Raw genomic sequence first — 26,697 nt, 5'->3', positions numbered from 1 at the left:
ACAGGGCCGTCCTGTACTCATGCTCCGCCCCAGTTTCTGTGCCTTTGCATGTGCTGTACCCTTGACTTGCTGGGCCCTTTCTGGCCTAACCCAGATGCCGCGTCCTCTGTAATAGCTTCCAGACAACACCCCTACCCCGACCTGGGCCACATGTCCACCGCCATCCTGAGCCTCCTGCACTGCTGGTGCTGATGGAGGAGGCAGCTAGTGTGGTCAGGAATAAAGGCCAGATCTGAAGAATGGCAAAATGGGTTTGTCTCCTAGTCCAGCTACCTAACAAGCTGGATAATTTGAGGCAAGACGCATAACCTCTCTGAGTACTGAGTTCTTGTTAGAAGAATGAGATGAAACGAGATACATGTAAAGAGGCCAGCGTGAGGCGCGCACACAGTAGGTGCACTGGAGCAATGACCACAGTAGTATCCATCCTTTCCCATGGGCCTCAGGGCCTGCTCCACCCTCAGTGGTCCCACTTAGCAGGCTGTGCCTAGGAGTCCAGGGGTTACCTTGGAGACCAGGCTAGCCCTGTAGGCTGCCAGAGCCTTCAGATATTCCTTTTTCGCTGCTTCGGTCTTCCTCTTGTAGGCCTGAAAGATCCAAGACATGAGCAGCATTGGGGAGAGGTCACATGGTCAGGAGGAGGTCACACCACTGTGAGCTGGCCTTTGCCTATGAGCTATTTCTACTCCCTATTCCCCCGGGAGGCCCCCGAGACAGGGCCGCAGGCATGTGGCCAGTGGGATGGGAAAGCTCTGGCCTGGAACCCCGACTCTGAGGGTTGGAGGACGAGGTGGATTGAGATGTTCTTGTTTAACAAGCAAATGAGGAAGCAGAGGCCCAGAACAGTTAAGTTGCTAGTGAATGCAGCTGGAAAACAGCAGAATTGGAAGGGACCTAACTTCCTATTCTACAGATGGGCAAACTGAGCCCAGCAAAACCTCTGCAAGAGCCTCTAGTTCCAGAGGCTGGGCCTGGTTCCAGACCTTCCAAGTATGTCATTGGCTCTGGGATCCCAGTGCCTTGGAAGGGGGGATGGCACAGAAAGGGATGGAGACTCGCCTGCTTCTGCTCCTCTCCCAAGCTGTCCCACATGGAGGCCACGATTTTGGACACGTCCCCGAAGGTGGCACTGGGGTTCTGTCCCTTGATGGCAGCCTGAGTGTCCCTGAAGAAGAGCGCGTAGGCTGACACCGGCTTCTGCGGCTCATTGGGGTCCTTCTTCTTCTTTTTCTTTGGGTTCTTGGCCTTTTTCCCTGGGTCAGCTGAGGGTCTCTTTTCTCCCGACATCTGCCCAGGTGAGAGGAGTCAGAAAACCTGAGACCCCCAGGAACTCCTGCCAAAGGGGACCCACCCCAGCCTCAGGCAGAGCCCATCCGTGCCTGTTAGCCCCTGCTCATATACAGGCACTGACCACGCCAGGAACTGGGCAGCCTGGCCCACTCTGTTGGGCCAACCACTGCCTGGGTAGGGGAGGCAATGGACAGGCAGACAAGACCGACAGACAGATAGACAGACAGACACACACACACACATACACACACACACACACACACACACACACGATAGGAGCCCTGGGTTCTTTGTTTAACTCATTAACGACAATCAGCATGATAGTAAAGCTGATTAAAAAAAATAGAGAAACTGGTTAATGCTCTATAGAGTAGTAAAACTAGCACTTTTAGGGCTTAATTTTATTGTTTCTACTGGACAGAAGTCATTTGCATCTCTACAGGGAAAAATTAATTCACCTTGTAATCAGAGATTGTTTACATGTCTATCACCTTTTCCCCAAGTTAATCTTTACAGAGTATAAAAATGCCCTAATCAATAATGAAGAATGAATCAAAATAAAGCCACTTAACCGCCCTGTGCCTCAGTTTCCCCATCTGCCAATGGGAGATAATAATAGCACCTACCATAGAGTTGTGACGAGGATTACATGCATTAATACTTATTACGCGCTTAAAACACTGGCCCATAGGAAGTGTTTTCTAAATAAAAAGTAAAATAAAAACCACCCCTGCCTGGTCTACAGGAGAGACCATTATTGTGATGATGGAGCTGGACCAGGATCCAGGGGCGCCCAGCCTGGCCTGGAGGTCAGGGTCTCTGCAGCGGGCACCACGGCTACTGCCCAGGCCTCTGCGGGGCCACCACGTGGAAAGGGGTGGGAGGCCCTTATGAAGAAGGAAGAGGCAGGGGGTACGGGCTCAAGTCTTGATTCTGCCCCTAGTTCATTGGGAGATTCCCGGCAAGCGTGCCTACCCACCCCTGGCCCTCCGGGCCTCTGTTTTCCACCCCAGTTAAACAAGGTTCTCCCCAACAGGGAGGGAGAGTTGGCCGGTGTCAAGAAGGGGCCAGAGCCTGGTCAGCGGGTGAGCTCTCACCCTGATATGTGCTTGAAGAGGCCGGACCACCCTTGCCTCCAGGGGTCATGTCCCCAGTGGAGGGGTCACTTCTAGAGCCCTATCTGGAGGTCAGTGCTGCCCAAGGACACCCTCTGCTGGAACACACATTTTTGTCAGAATATTTTCACCTACAAGGCCATACGACGCGACCCTGAGGATCTTGCCCACGCCATCAAATGTCACTGGAATGACCCACGGACCATTCAGGAATAAGACTTCACTTTTTTCCAGAATTTTCTTCTGCCTTGTTTCTCAGCAAAGGGAACAGTTAAGCTCCGTGAGTCTCTTCTAGAGGTTGGTGATGCCCATTCCATGCAGGGCCCATCTTCCCGCTGACGGGAGGGCACCCTAAGGCTTTGCATCCCCACCCTGCCTACCTTGAAATGCGCTTCTGACTCCTCCTCCTGAGTTGAGCTGGAGGGAGAAGGGGTTGCTGACTTGCTCCCTGGGGGCGACGGGGAGCTGTGGGTGATGCCGCTCCGGATGCCCATCTGAGAAATGAGCTGGGACTGGCTGAGGGCACTCATGTGGCTGGCCAGCATCGCCGGGCGGCCCAGCAGGGGCCCTGGGCGGCCCGCGTCATAGGCAGCAACCTCCGAGTGGACCATCTCCTGGATCTAAGAGAGGAGGACAGGGCATTTTCAGTTAGAAAGGACCTGTCCTGCCCCACCATCACATGGGCATTGCGGGGCCCAGGGGAGGGGCATGCAGGTGAGAAGTGGAAGGTGATAGCTCCGTTCACTCTGAGCCGTGGTTTCCCCGTGGATCCCTGACAGGTGTGAGTCCACACTGCTCTGAGCCCTGCATGATTCAGTGCACCTGTGGGGAGACCTGCACCTCGAGAGTCTGCCTTTCTGTGGACATTCAAGCTGGCAGACAGTCAGCATTTCAGTCCTTGCTGGACAGCTCAGTCCAGCTGAGAATGGATCCTTTTAAAATACTGAGCCTTCCCTCCTGGAACACAGTATATCTCTGCATTTATTCACTATGCAGCAGGAGAGCAAAGAGCACAGACGCTGGAAGCCGACAGTGTTTTGAATCCTGGTTCAGCCACTTATAAGCTGGGTGACTTTAGCCAAGTTACTTAACCTCTCTGTGCCTTGGTTCTTCATTTGAAACATGTGGATAATAGTTAAACCTACCTCCTAGGACTGTTAAGGATTAAATGTGCCTAGCACATAGTAAGCCCTATATTGTATAAGGGTTTGTTAAATACATAGAATAAATAAATCTCTTAATAAAGTTTTCCAAAGACTTTTTCTTCCTATAGCTCAGTAATTTTCTTATTAACTATTCCTGATGATATTTTATAACTTGTTATTTTTGGAATGCAAGAAAGCTACTGATTTTTACATATAGGCATTTCTCATACAAAGCATATAGTTAGAAAAACATACTTTAAAAAATATATATGCTTTATTGATTATGCTGTTACAGTTGTCCCAATTTCTTTTCCCTTTGTTCCCCTCCACCCAGTGACACCTCTCCCTCCAGTTGTCCCCCCCAGAAAAATATACTTTTTATTTAAACATTATACACACACACACACACACACACACACACACACACACACACTGTTCAGTGAGGCAAACCAATTTGCATATTCTTTTAATTATTTTTATTTTCTCTGCATCTGTGGTTATTTTCTCTTTCTAATTTCTCATGGCAAATATTTATGTTTTTCTCTCACTTTTTCTTCATTAGGCAAGCTCATGGGTTTTCTATTTTATGATGTGGGATATTTTTTTCTCCTCAAAAGAATCAAATCTGAAATTTGTTGTTCACCCTACTCCCCTGTTTTCTATGTCTTTAATATCATTTTAATCTTTATTGATTCTTCTCTGATTTTTAAAGATTTCTTTCTTTCTTCCTTTCCCTCCCTCTCTTCCTCCCTTCCTCCCTTCTATCCAACATGGATGTGTGAGAGAAACATCGACTGGTTGCCTGACACACACCCACAACAGGGGACCTGGCCAGCAACCGCAACCTAGGCAAGTGCCCTGAGTGGGAATCGAACCAGCAACCTTTCAGTCCATAGGCCAGCGCTCAATCTACTGAGCCACACCAGCTAGGGCCATTTCCTTCATTATTTCAAGCTACAGTTATTTCGTTTGTCTATCATCTGTCTTCTCCTCTGGAAGCTCCATGAGTACAGGGCTTGTTCACTACTGTATTCCTAGTGCCTTAGGCAGTCCCTGGGACACAGTAGGTCAGGACTTTAAAGGATGGAGAAAGGAAAGAAGGAGAGGATGCTGGTCCTGGTAGGAGAAACTCCCCAGCTGCCTCTTCTCCTGAGAATGTGATGGAATGTGAGTTGTTTGTGGCAACAGAATGGGGCAGAATCAGTGAGGATTGAAGAGGATGTGACATCGTTGGCTATTTCATTTCCTTCTTCGAATCAGACTTGGGGTAGAATATAGTCATTCCCTATGGGATCAACAAGCTCCAAAGAGTCTGTGAGCCGATGGGACTCAATCTTGTCTGTATCTTTCTTTTTCTTTCGAGTTTCCTTTACCCTTGTGGCAAAGAAAGCATAAATAACACAAATAATCAACCCACCCCCAAACAGGCAGAAAGTACAGAATAAAATAACAGAAGAATAAATCAGGATAAGTAAAGTAGTTGTCAAAGTGTATATAACAATATTGTTTAAAAACCAGAAAAATGAATCCATTTATATTTATTATAAAGATAGTATTTGTTCACAGATATTACAGCTTCTCGGTTTGTTTTTTTTTGTTTGTTTGTTTTTTTTTTGCTTATTGACTTCCCCATCTTTCCTTTGTTGATCAAGTTTTATCTAGTGATTTTATGCAATTGTATTATATCTCTGAGTCCTCATGTAAAAAAAAAAATTAAGCTTTAAATTTTTCTCCCATTAGTAGTTTATGTCCCAGATAATTTTTTCATTAAATAATTCATTGCAATCATTATTTTGACAGCTACATTAAGTTCCATACCATGATAACAACAGTACTTAGACATTAACTCTAGGCTTGCTACTTTTATTGCTCATACTACTGTGTTCTATACCATATATTTCCCATACTTGATTTATTTGAATTCATTTCTCAATCAAAGGTAACTGCCTCTGTAAGTAATTTTTTAGCCCAAAGTGTCTTTGAAATAAGACAGATTTGCATGATGCTATTTTTGTATGTAGGCTGTATTTATTTAATTTTGTCTGGTGCTCGATAAGCTCTTTTGAGCTGAATACTTTCCACTTTCTTCAGATAAGTGATATTTTCTACTGTTATATTTTGGATTATTGCCTCTTTTCCATTGGCCTTTTAAAAATAATTTCCTGTTAAAGACACATATTGAATCATTAGCGTCTTTTATCTTTTGAGTCATAATTTTGAGCTCTCTAACATCCTTCTTCGATTTGGGGAGAAAATCTTGTTATTGGATTATTTGCAGTGGCTTTAACAGCATTTTAAAATCCAACAATCACATATTTTACCTAAAAGCAATCTTTCTTGATTTCAAGTTTTTCTCATCACACAGATACACTACATTATTGAAGTCTGTAAATTATGAGCAGCTTTCCCCATTCATCGGAGTAGGACCTTCAGAATGGACCCCCTTTAGAGCTGTAATTTTTGTACCTGTGTCCGGTGATTTTCCTTTATATTTCTATTTCTACAATAATATCTAGATCAGCACCTTGCCACAGAAAAATCAAAATGCTTGTTGGTCCCACTGAATAAAATTAAAGATAGAACAGCAGGGTTGGGTGGGATCTGGAATGCTGTCAAATTTAGCTCAGCAGGTCCAGGGTCTCCAGGAGGGTGGGCGGGCCACTTCACTCCTGCAGTTACAAATATGTTCTCAATAAATGAGTGTCAGACCTTTCCCGAATGTCTGCTCTGTGATAAGCAGACAAAAGAGCTCTGGGATGACAGCCCCCTACCCCGCCACAACTGCTCTTCAGGGCCTCACAGTTAATTAGGGAGACAGGCCCGCTACATAAAGAGACTGTATGGCTGGTTATTATTAGTAGATACAATCCAACAAGACACAGGTATAGCCACTAAGCATCCTAGATTTCTAGGGCATTAAAAATTTTTGTCCTAATCTCGCCAAAGTAAAAAATAGGCCCCCAATGTGAGGTCTGCTGTTTGAGGATGCCCTGACGCAGGCCCTGGAGGTGTCTGACCCAGATCCCTCTTACCGTGATGCTGCACCTGTGCCCAGTGCTGGGAGTGCTGGCCCCTGGCCTCTTCTCCAGAGCAGCGTCACTGGCCAAGCGGGAGCTGCCTCCCCTGACAGGCTACGACACCCCACAACCTCCATGCCTCACCCTGCAGCAGACCTCAACCACTGCTGGACCGATGCAGGGGCACAAAAGGCCGGGCTCCCTCCTCTGCAGGGCAGACCTGCCCCAGAGCTCCCCACATGTCCAGCTGAGACCACTTCCTTGCTGGGTTTCGTCCTCTGTGGACCCTGCTTCCTTCCCGCAGCCGCCTCCTCCTGACAGCAACCTCCCCAATAAACAATGTTCCCAGAATCCTCATCTCAGGCACTGCTCCAGGGGCCCCACTTAAGTCATCTCCGACTGGGGCCTCTGGTTTCCCCTCTCTGTGGACTGCATCCCATCAGCACCCAATGGGTCCATCAGTCCCTATCGATAAGTGCACGTCTCCCTTACTTCTGGCCTCCTGAAAGCTTCTGTCCCCACTTGCCTTCTTCCCAGCACAAACTTCTTCCGAGAACTGTCTGTCCTGGTTGTCACCTGGACCTCTCCCATCTGACATGAGTCTTCATTACCATCTACACCACTATAATCATCTTCGTCATCCTCACCCCATCCTCATCAGCAGGAGGAGGAGACATTTTTTATTAAGTACTTTTCTGTATATGACATTTAATCACCAAAGTCACCCTGGGAGGTAATTGAATCATCCCCAGCTGAGGAATCAAGGCTCAGAGAGGTTCATAGATAGGCCCATGATCACACAGATACCAAAAGGGAAGCTGGGTTTCTCCTGAAGCTCTGCCGCTTTCTGCAAGACGCTCCTCAGCCCTGGACTCCTGGGCTTGCTGACTCCCCTGACAGCCCTCCTCCCTCTGTCCAGGGCCAGGCTCTTGGCTCTAGCCAGTCCTTCTAGTCTTCTTCAGTCCCCCCACCCCCCGCCTCCCTGCAACTACTCGGCATTTCTCAGGCTCTCTCCAACCTCCCTCCTTCCTATACCCCCCACCCCCACTCAGTACCATGTGAATCCGTGAGTGAATTTCAGGCTTTAAAAGGAAAAAAGATGAGCTCAGAGAAGTATGCAGAAGTGGTCAGACAATGTCTGACCATCCCTCCACACATTCTAAAACATTCTAGTAGCTCACAGAACCCCTTCCCCAATCAGAATCCACGCTGCTCTGCCCAAGATGCTCAGCAACCATTGCCCTTTGTCTTAGTCAGCTACAGCTGATGCTGAGAGGGCCCTGCCCTTTGTGCTTGGCTGACCTTGGAGGTCACCCCCATCCCCTACAGGGGGTTCCTGCACTTGTTAATGGCTTCCTGCATCTCAATGCCTGGAAGGCTGTGCAATTAAGGCCCCAGCATGGGACAGGAGTCCTCTCCCCTCAACGGGACAGTTCTGAGTCCTGACTTGGCCCCATCCACCTCTCAGTGGGGCTGTGGCAGGACTGTGTTCCAGTCACCACCATGGTCACAGCTCATCAGCCAGCCCTCTACTGGCCTCCGTCTCTTCCAGTCTCAACACCTCATCTCCCTTCTTCCTGCACAGGGCTTGCCGCGGTCACCCCCCCCCCCCACCTCCAAACTACCTGCACCCAAACCTTTGTGTCAGGTCTGATTTAGGGGGATCCCAAAGAGACACCAGCCCTTTCTCAGCCTCCAGCACGGCTACCTTGAGTCCAGGTGCCATACTGGTCACCAGAGTGACCCTTCTGGGGTATGAAGCCTCTCCTCCCTGCTCAGAATCTTTCTGTAGCTCCCCAGCGGCCGCTAGAATTGTCCTAGCCTTGTAAAATGCCCACACAGATCCGCACCATCTCTCGTTCCAACCTCTCCAGCCCCTTCCTGGAGCTCCCAGGGACATGTGGACTTCTCTCTAGAATTACAGACTTTCCCCACTGTGGCTCACTGGTCCTTGGAGACTTAACTGAAATGTCACCTCTTCAGAGAAGCCTTCCCTGACCTCTCTCCTCCACCCTCCTCCTGAGTCTTTCCAAAGCATCTGCTTCTGTGCAGACACACAACATGCCTCCCCAGCCCTGCGCAGGTGGCCCAGCATACAGTTGACACTTATAGGATGTCTGGTCACCGACAGAACCACGCCTCCTGCTTTTCTCCTGGAAGCATATGGTCACCTCCAGGAGCCACACCTGTACCCTCTCCAGGGAGGACGAAACAGACGGAACAGGAACGAGGAGCCGCTGGGAATGTAATTAGGTTCACCTGGCTGGACAGACGCTCAGGGTGGCAGAAACACAGGTGGCTTTCACAAATTCCCCATTTGCAAGCTCTATGGAGAGCAGCCCCCAGTGCTGAGGGTACCCCCTCATAGTAGGGAGAGAGGAAATCACACTTTTCTCTTTCCTGCCTTCTGCTGATTCGGAGAACTAACACCCCCTTACCACTCCCTGCCTGCTTTCTCAAAGACACGGACAGTGTCATTGAACACACTCCACATGCTTCCTGGGGAATCAGAACGTCTCTCCTGGAGGCCACAACAGTTCTGCCCATTGTGTTCCCTCACCGAAGCCCCTGCCTCAGCTCCAGAGGGCCCAGAGACTGCTCCTTAATCTCTGAGCAGGATCAGATCCCATAGGAAAATTATCAAGCCACTGACCAGCATTTTACAATCCCTTCCACTGTGTCAGAGTAGCCCTTCCTAATAGAGAACAGCCCTGTTTTACAGAGGATGTCAACAATAGTAATAATGATAATAATACTTACTATTATATTTAGTGAGGCTCACTGTAGCACTAGGCACTTCATGAACAAATCTTTGACGTAACACTATCACCACCCCCATTTTACAATAAAGACACTAAAACTCAGAGAGGTTAAGTGCCTTTCCCAAGGTCACACAGCTAGGACGTGAAAGAATCAGAATCCCGTCTCTTTTCCAAGGCTGAGAGCTTTTCACTGCACCCACACGGATCTCACTGGCTCTAATGTGGGTGAAAGGTAATGAACCTGCTCTCACTCGAGGATCCCGGGAGAAGACAACTTTGTACAGAGCCCGGCACATAGTAGGTGAAGTTCCTTCATTCCCTCAGGAACTTGTTGAAGGTATGAGCTTGAACGAAATCTCAAGTGGGCTAAGAAGAGGTCACAAACAATGTAAGTTTCTGGAATATGAGAAAAGAGGGAAACCAGGAGGAAAGCTCCAAAGACAATAGAAACTACAGGGGTGCTTCCCAAACATTTGTTACATTTCTTAAGTCAGTAACTGGGAAATTTCAATGAAGGGCCAGATAGAAAACACAGTATTTTAGGCTTTGAGGGCCAGCTGGTCCCTGACATAACTATTCAACGCTGCTGCTGTAGCACAAAAATCAGCCATAGGCAATATGTAAATGAATAAGCGTGGCTGTGTGCCAATAAAACTTTATTTATAAAAACAAGCAGAGGGCCATATTTGGCCTATGGCCATAGAGTGCCAACTCCTGTGTTAGTTAAATGTTGTTAAATGAAGAAATACTGGGAGAAGCCATTATTTGGCAGTTACCATCTGCGGGGTACTGATCTCCTGACCGCCTTTGATTCTCACCCAGTCATGGGAGGAAAGGGGTGCTTATGATCAGCATCTTACAGGTGAGGAAGCTGAGGTTCGGGAAGGGAAGTACCGGGCCCCGGGTCTTTAAGCTGGGATTCAAATCAAGGCCTGTCTGGTGCCCTCGCCATGTCCGTAGGCACTGTATCAGCAGGTGTGCTGTCCCTTGGCTAAACCCTGTCCTGGCCACCAGCTGGGCTCCTGCTCTGACTCACAGTGCAGCCTCTCTTTAAATCACTAAGTCCTGGACTGGTGACAGAGATCTGGTAGCTGGCCACTGTCCCCCAAATCTGAGCATCGACTGCTGTCTGGAGCCTCCTTCTCATGTCCTGACTGGGCCTCCGCCTTCAGGTGCCATCATCAGAACTGCCCCAGGTCATTCTACTTCTCTCATCCTCCTGGGTCCCCAAGACTGCTCCTGTTACTCACTCACTCGTTCATTCAAAAACCTTCCCTGAGGGCTGTGATGCCTGGGATCCTGGGCTAGATGGGGGAGACCAAGATGAGACCAAAAGCACCAGATCTGGTACAGTCTGAGGGGGGAGGCAGAGACGCACCCACGTAGTTTTAACCAGGGCAGTAGCCCAGGTGTTTGGAGGGACCTGGGCCAGGCAGAAAGGGGTCCTTCCGATGCCTGGAGAGCCAGAAAGTCTCTCCCCAGGGGAGCACTCTGTGCTGACTTGAAGGGGAAGTTTGCAGAAGACAAGTGGGGTTGTGAAGGGCATTCCCTGGAGCGGGAGCACATGCCAGGGCAGAGACGCGTGGAGCCATGTGATGGTTAACATTTTGTGTCAACTTGACTGCGACATGTGGTCAAACATTATTCTGGGTGTGTCTGTGAGCGTGTTTCTGGATGAGATTAACATTTGAATCAATGGACTGAGTAAAGCAGATTGCCCTCCCCAATGTGGGTGGGCCTCATCTAATCAGGCGAAGACTTGCCTAGACCAAAAAGGCTGAGTAAGAGGGACCTTCTACCTGACTGCTAGGGCATTGGTCTTTTCCGGTCCTCAAGCTGGAACTACAGAATCAGCCCCCCTGGGTCTCCAGCTTGCTGACTGGGGATCTTGGGACTTCTCATTCTCCATGATCATGTGAGCCAATTCCTTCTAATATCTATCTATCTATCATCTATCTAACTACTGGTTCTGTTTCTCTAAAGAATACTGACTAATACAAGTGGCATGATGAGCTCCGCAGACTGCCCGTCATAGCCTGGCGTAGCTGGAGTGTCAGGAATAATGAGAGATGAGCACAAAGGGCCATCAGAGGTTGCTAGGACTCGGAGGGCTGGTGTGTGTGGCAGATGGAGGGACAGTGCCTGCCCGTGCTAAGGGGCTGGCAGTTCTGGGATCTGCAGCAGAGCCACCTCCCTGGGGAAAGCTGTCTCCGGACTAAGAAGAGTCTCCGGACTCTGAGAAGCGGCAGAGACCCTGTGTGTTAATTTCCTATGGCTGTTGTAACACATTAGCACAAATTTAGTGGCTTAAAAGAACACAAACTCATTATCTTCCAGTTCTGAAGGCCAGACGTCCAAATTCAGTTTCACGGGGCTCCAAGGGAGACTCTCTCTCCTTGCATTTTTTTCGGGGGGGTTGGGGAGAGGATGGATACTGTTCTTATGTTTCGTCTCGTGGCTCAGCACCACACGGCCTTTTCTTTCTCTGTGTCCATCATCACATCAGCTACTCCAGGTGCTGGACTTTCCAATACCCCTCGTACAAGGATCTGTGATTACATCACTGAGCCCACCCAAATAATCCAGAATCTCCCCATCTCAATCTCATCTGCAAAATCCCTTTTGCTATGTAAGATAACTTACTCACTCATAGGCTTGGAGGACTGAGACACAGGGGACATCTTGGGGGGGATTATTCAGTCTACTGCACCCCAGGTGCCCCCCATGTCAACCTTCCCAGGGCACACTGCTCTCTGAGGTTTCCTTGGGCTTTAAGAAGCAACTATTTGAAAATTATTCCCTTTTAGGGAGAAAAATCCCAGCACAAAAAGAGGAGAAAAGAAAGCCAATAGGAAGCCTTCCCCAAAGCCTGCCCCTCGTCCAGACTCCTCGTCAGTGAGTATTTCTAATAAACTTTCATGCTTGGTGAGACATCCTTTGCACGCTGACAAATTTCTCCTGAAATCTGAGATGTCTTGTTCAGAGTAATAGCTACAGTGCCCAGGTGCCCAGCTGCTATTGTAAAATCAGTAAGCATTTAATTGAAACAAACGACTATAATAATAGTACATTATCCCTGCAGGCCGAGCGCCATCACAGTTTTAATTATTGAGTTAAGAGTCAGACTAATTTATCCTTTAAAGCTACAGCCCCATTCCTGGTTACACTGATCATCCTGTTACGCACGCACATGAAGGCACCAGCAGGGAAGGCTGTAAATGCAAAGCCATTTGTCCCCTTCTGGGTGGGTTTGTCTGCAAACACTGAGCTCCGAGACACTGGCTCGGGGTGTGAGGTTTCTGCTCAGATCGGGAGGGGGGTGGTGTGATCCTTATGCTCCCCATCTCTGGCACGCTCTCACTCCTCTGCTCAGAGCCTGCACTAGCTCCCCACTTCACTTCGAGGAGAAGCCCAAGTCCTTACTAAACCACAGACCTCTGGAACGACCCCCGGACACCACCACCTGGTACCCCTCTGGCCTTCTCCCCCTCGGCTCCGCCCACGCCCTTTATGCCACACTGGCACGCTCACCTCCGTCCTGTCCCTTAACGCAAGCATGCTGCCACCTCAGGACCCTTCCCTAGCTCGTTGCAATCACTATGTAGTCACAGGGATGAGCAGTGCTGGAAGGGAAGCCACAGGCCATCGCGAGGTTGTCAGATGCAGACGGGGGGTCCAGAAAGGCCTCCATCTGGCTGGCATGAAGGATAGTAGATTGGGGTGAGGGAGTGGGGAAGGATGAGCTTAGAGAACCAGGCACAAGCCAGGCTGGGTGGGACCCTGAGTGCCAGGTGAAGATATCTGGACTTTATCCTGAGAGTGACCGGCAATCCAGAAGGGTTTTAGGCAGAGTGGTAACTTGAATTTCAGAAAGGCCAGCTGGGCTGCTGTGTGGCAGGTGGCAGCTTCCAGGTGAGAAGTGACACAGTCGTGGCTGGAGATTCAGATGGAAAGTAAGTGACGAGCCTGAGAGGTGCCCTGGGAGAGTCAGGATTTAGACTGGTTTTCATGGCAGGTGGTCAAGGATGGCACCAGATCACTGATGACAATCACAGGCTGGTCATAGGGAAGAAGACATGTATAGCCGGGGGTTGGTGGGGGGGAGGAGTGGTCAGCTGTGAACAGGCTGAGCTTGGGCACAGCACCCAGGTGTGGTTTGCAGGTGGGGATGGACAGTTAATGGTCTGGTGCTGAGAGGAGGGAACCAAGCACTGGAAACTGACCAGGAGTCCCCAGTGGTACCCAGCCACACAGTTGGGCTGCGAGGAGACCAAGAAGAGGTGGTCTGGGCAGCACAGGATGCCAGGAGCACTAAAGTCCCCATCACATCAAGGGGGCAGAGAAGGGAGGGAGTTTCAGGGAGAAGGGGGATGGCCAGCTGGTCTAATACAGCCAAATGCCAAGTATGATAAAGGCAGCATGTGCCCAGTGGACCTGGCAATGAGGAGACCACCAGGCTCCTGAGTGGAGCTGTTTCCTAGTTGTGGGGAGACAGAGGCCAGAGTGCACGGGACATAACCAGGTCGATGACCTCTCCTGGAAGCTCCCCTGTGGTCATGAGGGGACAGGTGGGACACCAGGCAGGTGTCCAAGGGTAACCTTCTATCCAGATGCTACGGGAAAAGTGCAATTGTGGAGGGTGGGTTTTCCTGTCTCAGTAATGGCCCCGTGGGGACCGTAACTAGACTGATGGGCCACAGCATGGCTATGACACTAATGGGCCACATTCTCAGCTTTGATCTCTAGCAATCTTTTTAACAGTCCTGGGAGGTAGATGCTGTTCTTCCCACTTTACAGCTGAGCAAATGGAGCCTCAGAGAGGTGAAGTCCATTGCTCCCTGTCCGCAGCTCCTCCGGAGCAGCGCCAGGATCCCAGCCTGGCCTGCCTGACCCCAGCGTCTGAGCACTTTTCATTACTGAGGGCAGCAGGGCGCAGCGTGGGCTGGGCCGGCCTGCAGGGACAGAGAGCCCAGAAGGAATGGTTGTTATCACCCCACAGGGAGTCCGCACGGCCTATCTGTCCTGTTTTGACTACTGCTGAGTTCTTAGGGAAACGTTTGACAAAAACAATGACAAACCACCAGGAACCTGCTGTGAGTAAATCAAAACTGGAGGCAAGGCTTGGGGTCCTGAGTCAGCATGGTGGTCATCCCTGAGTGCTGGGCGCTTCTGGGGCTTCCGGGTGCATTGGGGCCAAGGCAGGGATGAAGCTGGGGAAAGTCCCAAGGGGCACGAGAGATGAAGGCTGGTCCTGCAGAAACTGGGGAGCCTGGTGGCCATGAGTGGGGGATGGCCCAGCAGGTCTCCTATGCGCAGGGTAAGAGGTTGGGAGGGCTTGGGGCAGACGTGGTGGACCAGGGTGAGCTAAGGAGGTGGAGCTGGCATCCCTGGTCTCCAGAGGCTGAGCACCAAAATGACCTGTCTGAGCAGTGAACCCTCCATCTTTCTAAATTTGACCTTTAGTTCCTACTTTGAAGGGGGGCCTGATGCCCTTGTCCGCAGCACAGGGACTGAGCCACAGTCTGGAAGGACGCATCCGTTCACGTGGCAGAAATCTTTGCTCTCCATTTCAATGGCAGGGAGGGTGTATTTTACTTCTTTATCCCATTGTCTGTCTGTCTGCCCCACTGGACCAGGGACTGTCATCTACTCAGGGCTTAGGAGAGTGCCTGAGACAGGGCAGGGGCGCAATAGAAGTTCATAGAATGAATGAAAAAGTACAGGAATGGATCCTGATGAAATGAAGCTCCGAAACTTCATGTGTTTCTTAAGAGCACCTTTAAGTACAGAGCCAGGGTTTGGGTTCAGAAAGAGGGGGTTATTTCTCCTCTGGCTCCCCATACACAGGCCTCTCTTTCCTATTATCAGTATAGTCCCCACCCACAGGCGACTGCCAGGGACTCTTCTAGACCTCTACTCACTTTTCAGAACTCAGCTCAAATGTCACCACTTCCAGGAAGCCTTCGCTGGCTCTCCTACCTAAACCAGGGTCCCCAGTTATTGTCACTCATGGCGCCTTGTTATCATTATTTTTATTGATCTTGTTACGACTGCAATTATACATTCACTCTCCTGTGTGAATGATTCTGGTTGTGTGCTCCACCCATGAAGGAGAGGACCTGTTTTGCTCAGGGCCATTTCCCTGGTGTCCAGCCCCACACCTGGCACACAAGTGGGCACTCAATAAATATCAAAGGAGTGAGCCAGGTAGACCTGGGAGCTCTGGGCCCCAGAGGGGCAACCTCCCCCAGCTCCAGGTCAGGCCCATGGATTCAAGCTCCTAAGTGGGACCTGCCCCTCCATCCCCGACTCCAAGCCTTTGAAGCATGGCGTGGCTGGGCTCCTGCCTCCTTCCGCCCTCCTCATTCTCCTCACTGGCAGTGCCCACGCTGCGTGATCCTGCCTCTTTGCCTTTGCTTATGCTCTTCCTTCTGCCAGGGATGCCTCTCCCATAGCCACACACCTAGAGATGGGCTGGACTCAGTGGGTCCTGCTGTGTCTCTGAGGACCTGAAAGTCCTTGAGCAGCCACTTCATCCTCTGGGTTCCCTCATTGGAGGGGCACTACATGGGGCAGAAGTGGAATCGGCTTTGCATTTCAGGAAGCTCCCTGGCCGCTCCAGTGGGAATGAACCAGCCCGTGAATGGAGCAGAAGGGGAAGGCAGAAGCAGGGGGACTGGGTCAGACTTCAGCACCAGCCCAGACCATGACGGGATGTCTGAGTTGGGATGGGGACAGTGGGGGAGGGAGAGATTCCGGAGGCAGGTTCAGCGTGACTCAGAGGATCCTGGCAGGTGTTGGGACCCCCACACGAGAGGGAAACACAAGGAAAGGGAAGGGTTACTCACCCCCTCCCCCTAACGCTTAGTATTCCCCATTCTAAATTAGCACACGTGCTAATTAAAACCATCTTTCCAAAGAATTTATTATAGGATATCCCAGGCTAATTATAAATTCTCTGTAGCTGATCCTGAGCAGTTGGCTAATGCGCTGTTGAAATCTCTTTGGCCACCCTCGTTTAAATTATTCATCAGGCCCTGCAACAGTTGTGAACTGTAATTTAAACAGTCAGCTCATGAATATGCAATTAATACAACAAACACTGGTGTGTTTTACTGCCCTGCCGCTCAATATTTTGTATCCTTACCCATGTTTACATGTTTTTATGAACTCCGGAGAAAAGCCTTGCCCGCTGAAGTCCCTGGTTAAACCAAGGTTGAAATACCCAGGAGAAGGTTGGTGCTGCGGCTGGAAGGGTCCAGGGATGGGAGGCCCAGAGAGGGCAAGGACTGGCCTGCGGTCACACAGTGGACCCAAGACACAGGATTGGGAGTTCCGGGTGGTTCCTGCTGCCTAAACTGCCACAAGTTAACTGGTGCAGGGGGCTGGGGACATCTGACTCTGAGACAATGCCAGCAACGTAGAGGAAGCGGGGCATTCCATGCGGCCCAGCCACTTAACGGCAATGGCCAGATGTTGCCTAAGCAGGTACAGCTGTTCAGGGCAACAGGCCGTTTTAGAATCCAGGCTGAGTCCACCCTCAAAAATCAGAGTTCCCACCCCTCCGTGGCTGTGAGCTTTAGGACCCTCATGAGCCGGGAATCATTTTGAAGGCTCCACAGACAGCTCCTCCCGGATTCTCTTACCCCTCCCACGAGGCAGGCACCGGGACCGCTCCCGTTGCTACAGATGAGAAACTGAGGCTCAGAGGGCTCAGGAGCTTGCCCAGGGCGGCACTCTCCTCTCCTCCCCCTCCTGACACCCACACCGTCCAACTTTCTTTTCACAACTCCTCAGGAACCCATCCCCAGAGAGTTTTATAATAGAGGAAAATCGGAAATGGCCTAAACGTCTGTCAACAGAACACTGTTCACGTTTACAACGGAACACCCATTGTGACAACGGAAAGTTGTGCGGACACTAAAAGTAAGGCCGTGACCTATGGTTATGGGCACAAACATACATCCGTCGCAGACTGCTGCAGAAAACTGGCAGATCTAGAACAGACTAGAAAGCACAAGACAAAGCACCATATTATGGTCCCATCTACGTAAATTATGTGTGTATAATGCACAGATACGATTGCAAAGATACTTAGGAAATGGTTAGGTTAATCCTAGTTATCCTGGATGGTGCAGTTTCAATGATCTTTTATTTCTTATTTGTATTTGCTTGTGTTTAAATTTTTTTACAATGAGCATGTACCATTTTTGGAAAAATCAATAAACTATATTTTTGGAAGAAAGAAGTGAAAGCTGTAAGAACACTTCATTTCAAAATTTATAGAATACAGTGAAAGCCATACTCAGAAAAGATGTATAGCCATAAACTTTTTATCATTAAACAATAAACAATAAAAGTAAATGAGCTAAAGACTCTAAAATAAAAATTTAAACATCTACAGAAATAGAAAGGTTAATAAACATAAAAGGAGAAATGAATAAATTAAGAAAAAAAGAAAGTGATAGAATTGAAACATAACTCTGATGGCTGGTTCCCTGAATAAAATTAATAAAGCAAAGTAGATAAACCAATAACCTGGCTAAAGCTCTGGTGAAGATAAACATGAAAAAGGAGAGAAATTATGCAACTTTAGGACTATGAATGGGGACTAAGCCTATAAAAATTACAAGATAATACTAAATATAGTTCAATGATAATAACTATAGATCTCAGTGTAATAAACTATTCATTTTATGAAGATAGTATAACCTATTAATGGTTATATAGATTAGAGTACAATCTGTATTTTAATACAGAATTATGAGAAAGCTGTCTTATATAAAGAAAACTGCAGATCCATTTCACTATAAAAATGTAAAAGAAAAATGCTAAATAATAGTACATTAAATCAACCTTATATTAAAAAGTATATATGTTTCAATATGTAGGTATACCATGCACACCATAACCAAATAGAATATATTAACACTGGGGACTCTATTAGTAAAATTCATCACTTCAATATACTAAGGAAGAAAAATTATATGTAATCAGCTCAATACAGGCTTAATAGGGATTTGCTAAAACTCAACAAAAATTATAAGTAAACTGAAAGATGAAAAAATTTTTTAAAGTATGCTGAAGAGAACTGATTTCATGTCAAGGGCAAACTTCACTCCCATGAGACTGGAGGAGAAACAAGGATCACTGGCAACTGCTCATCACTATTTGGTCAAAGTCTGACCCAAGGCAGTGAAACAACAAGAAATAAGTTACAACCTCTGGAAAGCATCTTCTTTACAGATGTGACAGCATTCCTAGGAACCCCCAAACCTCAGATAGTTAGAATTTGAGACAGTCAGATAAAAATAAGTATGAGAAATGCACTGATTTCTTATTCACCCACAAAATTTAGGAAACACATTTGAAAAGTTCTCACTATAAAGCAATGCAAAAATATAAAATTATAACTAATAAAATGTATAAGAAATATGTCGAACCCATATAACTATAAAGGGAGGTAAAATAATTTAAATAAATGGAGATTCACAATGTGTTTCTGAATGGAACAAGTCAATAGTAATGATATGAAATTGCTCCATTTTATTTTGTGGGTATAATGAAATTCCAATATAAAAAGTAATGGTTTTGTCAAAGTGACTTAAAAATTCATCTAGAAGAGGAAATAAGTAAGATTTTTCAGAAAATAGCTTTGAAAAAATTGTATTGCATTAAAATGTACTTCAAAGCCAGAGGAATTTAGAAAGTGCAGTAAGGACATGAGAAAAGACAGATAAAATAATGGATAGAGAAGAAAACCCATATAGTTTAGAATATATTTTTGTAGCGTTCTTATTTAGTAACAAATTAAGTCAGTGGGAGAAATGATGAATTTTAAATAAATGATATAGATAACCATTTAGCATTTGGAAAAATAATATTAGAATCAATGTGATATTTTGTTGGAGAAGAGCTTTCTAAATTTCTCATTGAAGGTGGAAACCATGAAAAAGAACACAGATTTAGGTGCTTAGAAAATGTGGAAAAGGTTTAAAAGAAAAAAAAAATACCATTAACTAGATGAGAAGGAAATAAGATGATTAAATATTTGCAATATACATGACAAAAGGGATAATATTCTTAATATATAAAGAGCTATGCTAAATCAATAAAAATTCACAAATATCCCAATGGAAGACTGGACAGTGTGAAAGAAAAGACCAATCACAAGAGGAATAATTAAAATGTCCAGCTTCCATGCTGGATGTGATGTCAATGTTACAGCAGATTAATAAGGCCTTGGGTATATAGTATGTGACCACTGATTTGGAAGATGCATCACAGAGTCAGCGTGGCCAAAACGGGACTTGGGAGCATGTCTGTGGTGGGTACCCCCTAAGGCCCTCAGGGAATTGACCTTGTCCACCAATGTTTTGGTAGGTGGATTTCTTGGGGAAACTAGAAAGGATACAGAGTGTTTCCATGTGGGTTGACAGGGAAGAAAATCAAAGGCAGCTCATACACAAGACGCTTAGAGACAAATAATAGCATTGCTATGGCTACCATGCTGAGCATTTTATAAGCATCATAGCATTTGATTTTCAAAACAACCCCATAAGGATTATTAACATGTCTGTTTTGCACATAAGAAAACTAAAGTTCAGACAGGGTCAATAATGTGCTCAACATGGCAAGCAGCTGGAGGAACTCAGATTTAAATTCAGGTCTCTCAAAGTCCAATGCCAGTGACATTGATTCTGGCAAAGTACTGACCCTTTTCAGCAGGGCAGTGGGCACAGAGACAGGACGTGAGTCCCCACATTAAGGGGCCACAGTAGCAGTCAAGCCTGAAAGAATCTCCAGTGTCGTTGGTTGGACACTGGCCACTCACGCTGTGGACACCTGATCAGATGGCAGCCTTCTGCCACCTGCTGGGGCAGTGAACATGGTTCCTATCACATTTGGGAATCATTTTGCAGGAGGTTATGGGAAGACACAGTTCCAGTTTAGTGTGATCAAGGTCTTAATGGCGGATAATAGCAGAAGGGTGTGGCCAGTTTGCTGGCTGGAGTTCATCTGCTTCTCCCAGCAAGGAAGACTATGTCAAGTTCATAAGGCAGACGAAAGGGAGTGGGGATGAGGGTCTCACATGCAAGGGCATGGGGGGCCTGAGGTATGCACTCTCAAGGGAGAAGAGGAGCCCTATGAGATGGGAGTGACCATCTCAGGCTGCCCCTCTGGGTCCAGATTCTTGGGTGGGGGCCCCACACTTTGCTGGCACACCGAGGTCCCTGCAATCCTCCCTGTCCTGAGTGTTCTTTCTTTTCCTCTATTGCTTTCTGTTTCTAACTCTGCCTAGGCCCTCGGAGCACGATTACCCATGAAGCTTCACAGGATGAGACATTCTACAATCTAGGGAGATCTGGCCTGGCATCCTTCTCATCACGGGCTGGGGACAGTCCTCATGCCAGGCTGTCTGTTCCAAAGCCTGAGCCGATGGGAGGCATGAGGGGCTGGGAAGAGTCATGAAGCACTGGCAGAGGTGTGAATCCTCCGGTTTCTCTGGGGGAAAGGTTTGCAACTATTGCAGGTGTGATGAAATCCTCAGGGCAAACGGAAACACAAGGGACTGTTTCATGTGTTCTGAAGACATCAGAGAATTCAGGACTCGGCTGAGGATGAAGGCCAGCCAGTGGATCTGAGCAGGAGAATGCCCTGAGCCCTGGTTAAACACAGGGTGAGGGTCTAGGATGGGGCGCAAGAATCTGGGTCAGTCACGTTCCCAGGTGACGCTGATCCTGCTGGCCTTAAGACCTCATTTTAGATGCAGATGCTGCGGGGGCCTCCCAAGCCTCCCACCCAGATTAATTCCTGAGAGTGCTGGCTGTCAAAGGCTTGCAGCTGCCTCCTTCTCCAAGAACTGCCCTTGGCCAATGGGAACCGTCTTGCCTAGGAAGTTATGCAGGAGCCACACTCCCACCCCAGCCTGTCACCCATGACTGACTCACACCTCATACTGGGTTACAAATGCCAGCCACGCTGTGGTCCAGTTCATGCTTGAGAGCTCTCTGTGGGAGCAGGCCGACCTCCCTCTTGCACGGATCTGAATACCATCTGGAATATCTCATTTACTCCTCGCAAGAGCCCCGTGTGGAAACGGTGGCACAGAGAGGTTAAGGGGCTCGGCTGAGGTCTCACAGCTGGTTATACATGCCGCTGTCTGGGCCCAGCGCACTCCCTCCCAACCCACTGGGCTCTGCTGACTGGTGGCTCTGACCTGCCCCGCAGTGACAACCACCCCGGGCCAGGCCGGCCCATCCAGGAAATGTTTAGAGACCTCTCTCCCTTGATCTCCACAACTGTCGCTGGTAGTCTTAGCTGTGTCCAAAGAACACGTGGAAGAGGTGAGGCTGGGAAGAAAGTGACTTGCCCTACACTGTCTGTTAGCGGCAGTAGAGACAGGACGTGAACCCAGGTTTCCCGACTCTAGTCCCTGTCGGTTTCTGCCATGATGGGGAAGAACTAGCAATGGCTTATTTCACACAGTCTCTTCGAGGCTTTGGCATCCCAGGCCCACAGCTCCATCCAGCAGACAGGGCCCAGTGACAGGTTCTAACTACTCACCCCAAATTCCTCTCCTTTTTCCTTGCTACCAAGAGTTTGGAAAAATAGCCATTGAGGCTAATGTTTTTGCCTCTCCTGCCTCTGTCTCAGTAAGAGTTCTGACCACCCCACATGGATGGAGGGACAGGGGTGAGAGTCCCACCTCCCAGCTCAGAGGCCAGGGCTGGAGGCTGGGCTTCTGTACTGTGAGGTGGGCATGAAACACTTCAGGACAAGAGAACAAGGTCCTCGTCTTGCCTCTACAACTTCCTGGCTGTGTGTCTCTGGACAAGCCACTTGCCCTCCGAGTCTCAGGTACACGTGGGTAACCGAGGACTATTCCACATCCCCCCAAAGTCAATGGGAGGGTTAGATGAGAGAAGGCAGATGATACTATAAGACAGAATAGGCTACAGGGTCCCTACTGGTTTACTCACCAACAATAATGTAACAGCACTCTACAGTTTGTAAAGTGTTCACAGAGGCAGCATTTATTTTTCATTCATTCATTCATTCATTCAGCAAACTCCTATCAGGAACCTGCTACACTTCTACACAAAGCTCAGCACCAGCAGTATTTCTGCAGCTCATGTGCTGCTCACAACCACCCTGTGGATTACACAGCATCTTACTTGAAGCTCAAAGAGGGGGAGTAACTCCCAAGATCACCCACCATGGCAGAATAGGAGGAACCCCAGGACCCCAGGCTCCCAGTTAAGTGCTATGGCTTGGCCACCAGGCTGCCACCATCACAGCCGGGTCACAGCCCCAGCCAGCTGGTGTGCTAAAATGTCCCATAGGACGCTCGTCTCTGCGAAATGCTCCTGGCCCCATGGCACATTGACACTCTCTTTTGGAGCTTTAACATTTAGATGAGTTTTATTTGTCTTGTTGGCTTTTATGAAGACGCCGAGTTCTAAATGGACAAAGCCGCAAGATGAGAGAAAGAGCGCCAAGCCTGACTTTTTATTATCCAGCCAGAGCTGGGGCAAAATGACTCCAATAGATCTCAAGTTTTATGTGCTCCAGACACTCCACGGAGCCAGAGATGGTTTCTCAGCAATGCCGATGGTACATTAAAAGCTCATTTTCCCCAACATGGTACTGAATATGCAGTCGGAGCCAAGAGCCATTATACTGGGTAATATCGAAGCTGCAGCTGATGAATGTTGCCATGATTTTTCCTGCGTTCTCCCTCATGACTTGGGAGCAGGTTTCAGAGGGACAGGTTCTCTGCCAGGCTTGGCATCTCGCCCAGAATGGAAGTTAAATGTCAGGCCTTTGTACCCTTCACAGCCAGAGGGTCAGGAGTCCTATTTGGGGCCTGGCAGGGGGTGTGAGGATGGGCACCAGAGGGTGCCTAAGCTATCATAAAACATCCCAAACTGTTCTGCTAATCCCAGCAGAGTGGGTGGCGATTGGGTCTGGACAAGAAAGTCCAGGCAGGTGTAAAGTTTCCTCACATGGGTCTTCTGTTGCTGTTTTCTGGCTTCTAAGGCCCAGCCCCAAGGCCACCATCTCCAGGAAGCCATCCTTGCTACTACTCTCCTCTGAGTTCCTTAGTACTCATCTGTTCCTCATTATAAACTAGCACCTTACACTTCATGCTATGGTTACTGATGAACTTAAATGGCTTGACTCAGAGTCAGATGGATAAAGTGGGTTTCAATCCTGGTTTGATCACCCCCCTTGCTCCTTCATGCATTCATTCACTCATTCATGTTTAGATATTGAGTACACAGGCTAGGGAGTCAGCTTGCCTGGGTTCGAATTCTGGCAGCATCATGATAGTTGTGTAGCTAAGTGGTTTACCTCCCCATGCCTCTGATTTCTCATCTATGAAATGGCAACAATGGTGGTATTTCTTTCTCAGAGTGAAGGATTAAAAGAGATACAAATATAAAGGGATTACGTGGATGCCAAGCACATAATAAGTGCTAAATAAATGTCAGCAGATTACAGCTGCAGATAATTCATCCATTCATTTAGAAGTTCACCAAGAGGATATGAGGCAAACAAGTGTGGTCCTTGCCCTCCAAAGGTCAAGGTAAGGAAACTGACCACAGTGAGCATGGGCAGTGCTCCAAGGGATGGACCTCACAGTTCTGTTCTTTTTTTTTTTTTTTTAAGTGTATTTTATTATGTTGTTACAGTAGTCCCAATTTTTTTTCCCTTTGCTCCTCTCTGCCCAATACCCCCCTTCCCTCCAGCAATCCCACCCCCCTTAGTTCATGTCCATGGGTCATGCATATAAATTCTTTGGCTTCACCCTTTCCTATATTATTCTTAACTTCCCCCTGTCTATTTTGTACCAACCGATCATGCTTCTTAGTCCCTGCACCACTTCCCCATTTCTCCCCCTTCCCCACTCCCAGCTGATAACCCTCCAAATGATCCCCATACCTATGATTCTGTTCCTATTCTGGTTTGCTTAGTTGGATTTTGTTTTTATTTTTGAGATTCAGTTGTTGATAGTCGTGAGTTTGTTGTCATTTTAATGTTTATAATTTTGATCTTCTTTTTCTTAAGTAAGCCCCTTTGACATTTCATATAATAATAGCTTGGTGATGATGAACTCATTTAGCTTTACCTTGTCTGGGAAGCACTTCATCTGCTCTTCCATTCTAAATGATAGCTTTGCTGGATAGAGTAATCTTGGCTGTAAGTCCTTGCTTTTCATCACCTTGAATACTTCTTGCCTGCAAACTTTCTTTTGAGAAATCAACTGATAGTCTTATAGGCACCCCTTTGTAGGTAACTCTCTGCTTTTCTCTTGCTGCTTTTAAGATTCTCTCTTTATCCTTCACCTTTGGCATTTTAATTATGATGTGTCTTGGTGTGGTCCTTTTTGAGTCTAGCTTGTTTGGGACTCTCTGTGCTTCCTGGACTTGTATGTCTAATTCCTTCACCAAATTTGGGGAGTTTTCCTTCATTATTTTCTCATATAAGTTTTCAATTTCTTGCTCTTCCTCTTCTCCTTTGGCATCCCTATGGTTTGGATGTTGGCACGTTTAAAGTTGTTCCAGAGGTTCCTAAGCCTCTCCTCATTTTTCTCAATTCTTGCTTCCTCATTCTGCACTGGTTGACTGTTTTTTTCTTCCTTATGTTCCAAATCATTGATTTGAACCCCAGTTTCCTTCCCTTCACCATTGGTTTTGTGTGGATTTTCCTTCATTTCACTTAGCATAGCCTTCACTTCTCCTCTTATGTGTTTGCCGTACTCAAGCATATCTTTCAAGCCTGTGAGCATCTTTATCACCAGTGTTTTGAATTCTACATCTGTTAGGTTGTCTATCTCCTCATCTGTTAGGTTGTCTATCTCCTCGTCGCATAGTTCTCCCACTGGAACCTTGATCTGTTCCCCCTTTTGAGCCATACTTCTCTGTCTCCTCATCCTGACAGGCTCCTGTGTTTGTCTGCCTCTGTGTCTTAGGTAGAGCTGTCACTCCGGTTACATTGTAAGGGGCAGAGCCTTAGATATGCATCAGGACAGGGTGACCTGTTTCACCAGGCTGTGGCACTGTATGTGGGGGAGGGGTCCGAGAGGGAACAATGCCGCCTGCCCAGCACTCGCCCCCTTTCCAGGCACCTCTCCCACTTCCATATGGGACTGGTGCCTCTCTAGCTGTTGTCCTGGCCGTTGTTCCCAGAGTGGGTTCGTCTGTGGACGTTTTAGGACCGTGGGGGCCCTTTAAACAAGCAGACTCTGCTGAGAGACCGACAGTTTCTTTCTCCGCCCCAAGCCCCACTGGTCTACATAGTCAAAAGCAATGAGGTTTTATTTTCCCCCGTGCTGGGACTGTGAGCTGCACGGTCTGGTCTGATGCTGGGAGCTCTCCCCAGGTGTCCCTCTTGACTTTTTAAAACGTGTGACTGTGCTTTCTGCCGGCCTGCTGCTGCCACTGCTGCTGCCACTGCCACTGCCGTTGCTGCTGCTGCCACCACACCGCGTCCTCTCCGCCCCTCCTACCTGTCTGGATGAGTATTTCCTCTTTATATCTTTGTTTGTTGGACTTCCATGCAGCTCGGTTTTCTGGAACTTCTGGGTGTCTCTAGTTTTGAGGTAGTTGTGTTCCTTCTTAGTTGTGGAAGGAGACGCAGCGTGTCTGTCTAGGCCTCCCTCTTGGCTGGAAGTCCCACAGTTCTGTTCTTAGAGACGCTCCGCTCTTGAACACATTCAGGGAGCTGCCAGCTCTTGCCTGGTATGAGGGTTGTGAGGCTGAAATGAGCCTCATGGACGCCAAGCTAAAATCATGGCTGCTGTACCTGGCCCCTCCCCCAGGCTGTGAGTGCCCCAGGACATCTTCACAGTCTGAAGGCAGCAAAGCACCTGGCTTGGAGTCAGAGGCCCTATTCATGTTCCACCTCTACCCTTTTTCCTGCTGTGTGACCTTGGACAAGTCTCCCACTCACTCAGTCAATAAACAGACGCTGATGATTATCTGCTAGGCAGGCCCTCTGCTGGATGCTGGTGTCAGAGGCAGGCACAAAGCACAGACTTAGCCTTGAGGCATTGAAGTGGACAACCAACTGTTGTCATAAATTCAGGCTGATCCCACCTCTATTTAAATTTTTTTCTTTTATTGATTCTAGAGAGAGGGGAAGGAAGGGAGAAAGAGAGGGAGAGAAACATCCATCGATTGCCTCTTGCATGCACCCTGACTGGGGACCAAACCAGCAGCCCAGGCATGTACTCTGACCGGGAATCGAATCCGTGACTTTTTGGTTTGCAGGACAATGCCCAACCAACTTAGCCACAGCGGCAAGGGCTCTATTTAAAATTTTCATTTACTGTTCATCATGGGGTTTTTTTTTGGTAGTA

At 48.0% G+C, this 26,697-nt stretch overlaps 1 protein-coding gene across 1 annotated transcript in view; it reads right to left on the bottom strand.

The window, feature by feature from the left end:
- Window positions 1-26,697, bottom strand: part of TOX2 (TOX high mobility group box family member 2) — a 114,389-nt gene that overhangs the window by 2,944 nt on the left and 84,748 nt on the right. Inside the window, 3 exon segments of the mRNA XM_090286434.1 lie at window positions 507-587; window positions 1,060-1,287; window positions 2,786-3,025. Of these exon segments, the coding sequence (XP_090142560.1) occupies window positions 507-587; window positions 1,060-1,287; window positions 2,786-3,025 (549 nt within the window).

This window comes from Furipterus horrens, unplaced genomic scaffold (assembly GCF_987537825.1).
Source record: "Furipterus horrens unplaced genomic scaffold, mFurHor1.1.pri manual_scaffold_8, whole genome shotgun sequence".
Classification (NCBI taxonomy): domain Eukaryota; kingdom Metazoa; phylum Chordata; class Mammalia; order Chiroptera; family Furipteridae; genus Furipterus; species Furipterus horrens.
This window is presented reverse-complemented; position numbering and strand designations above follow the sequence as displayed.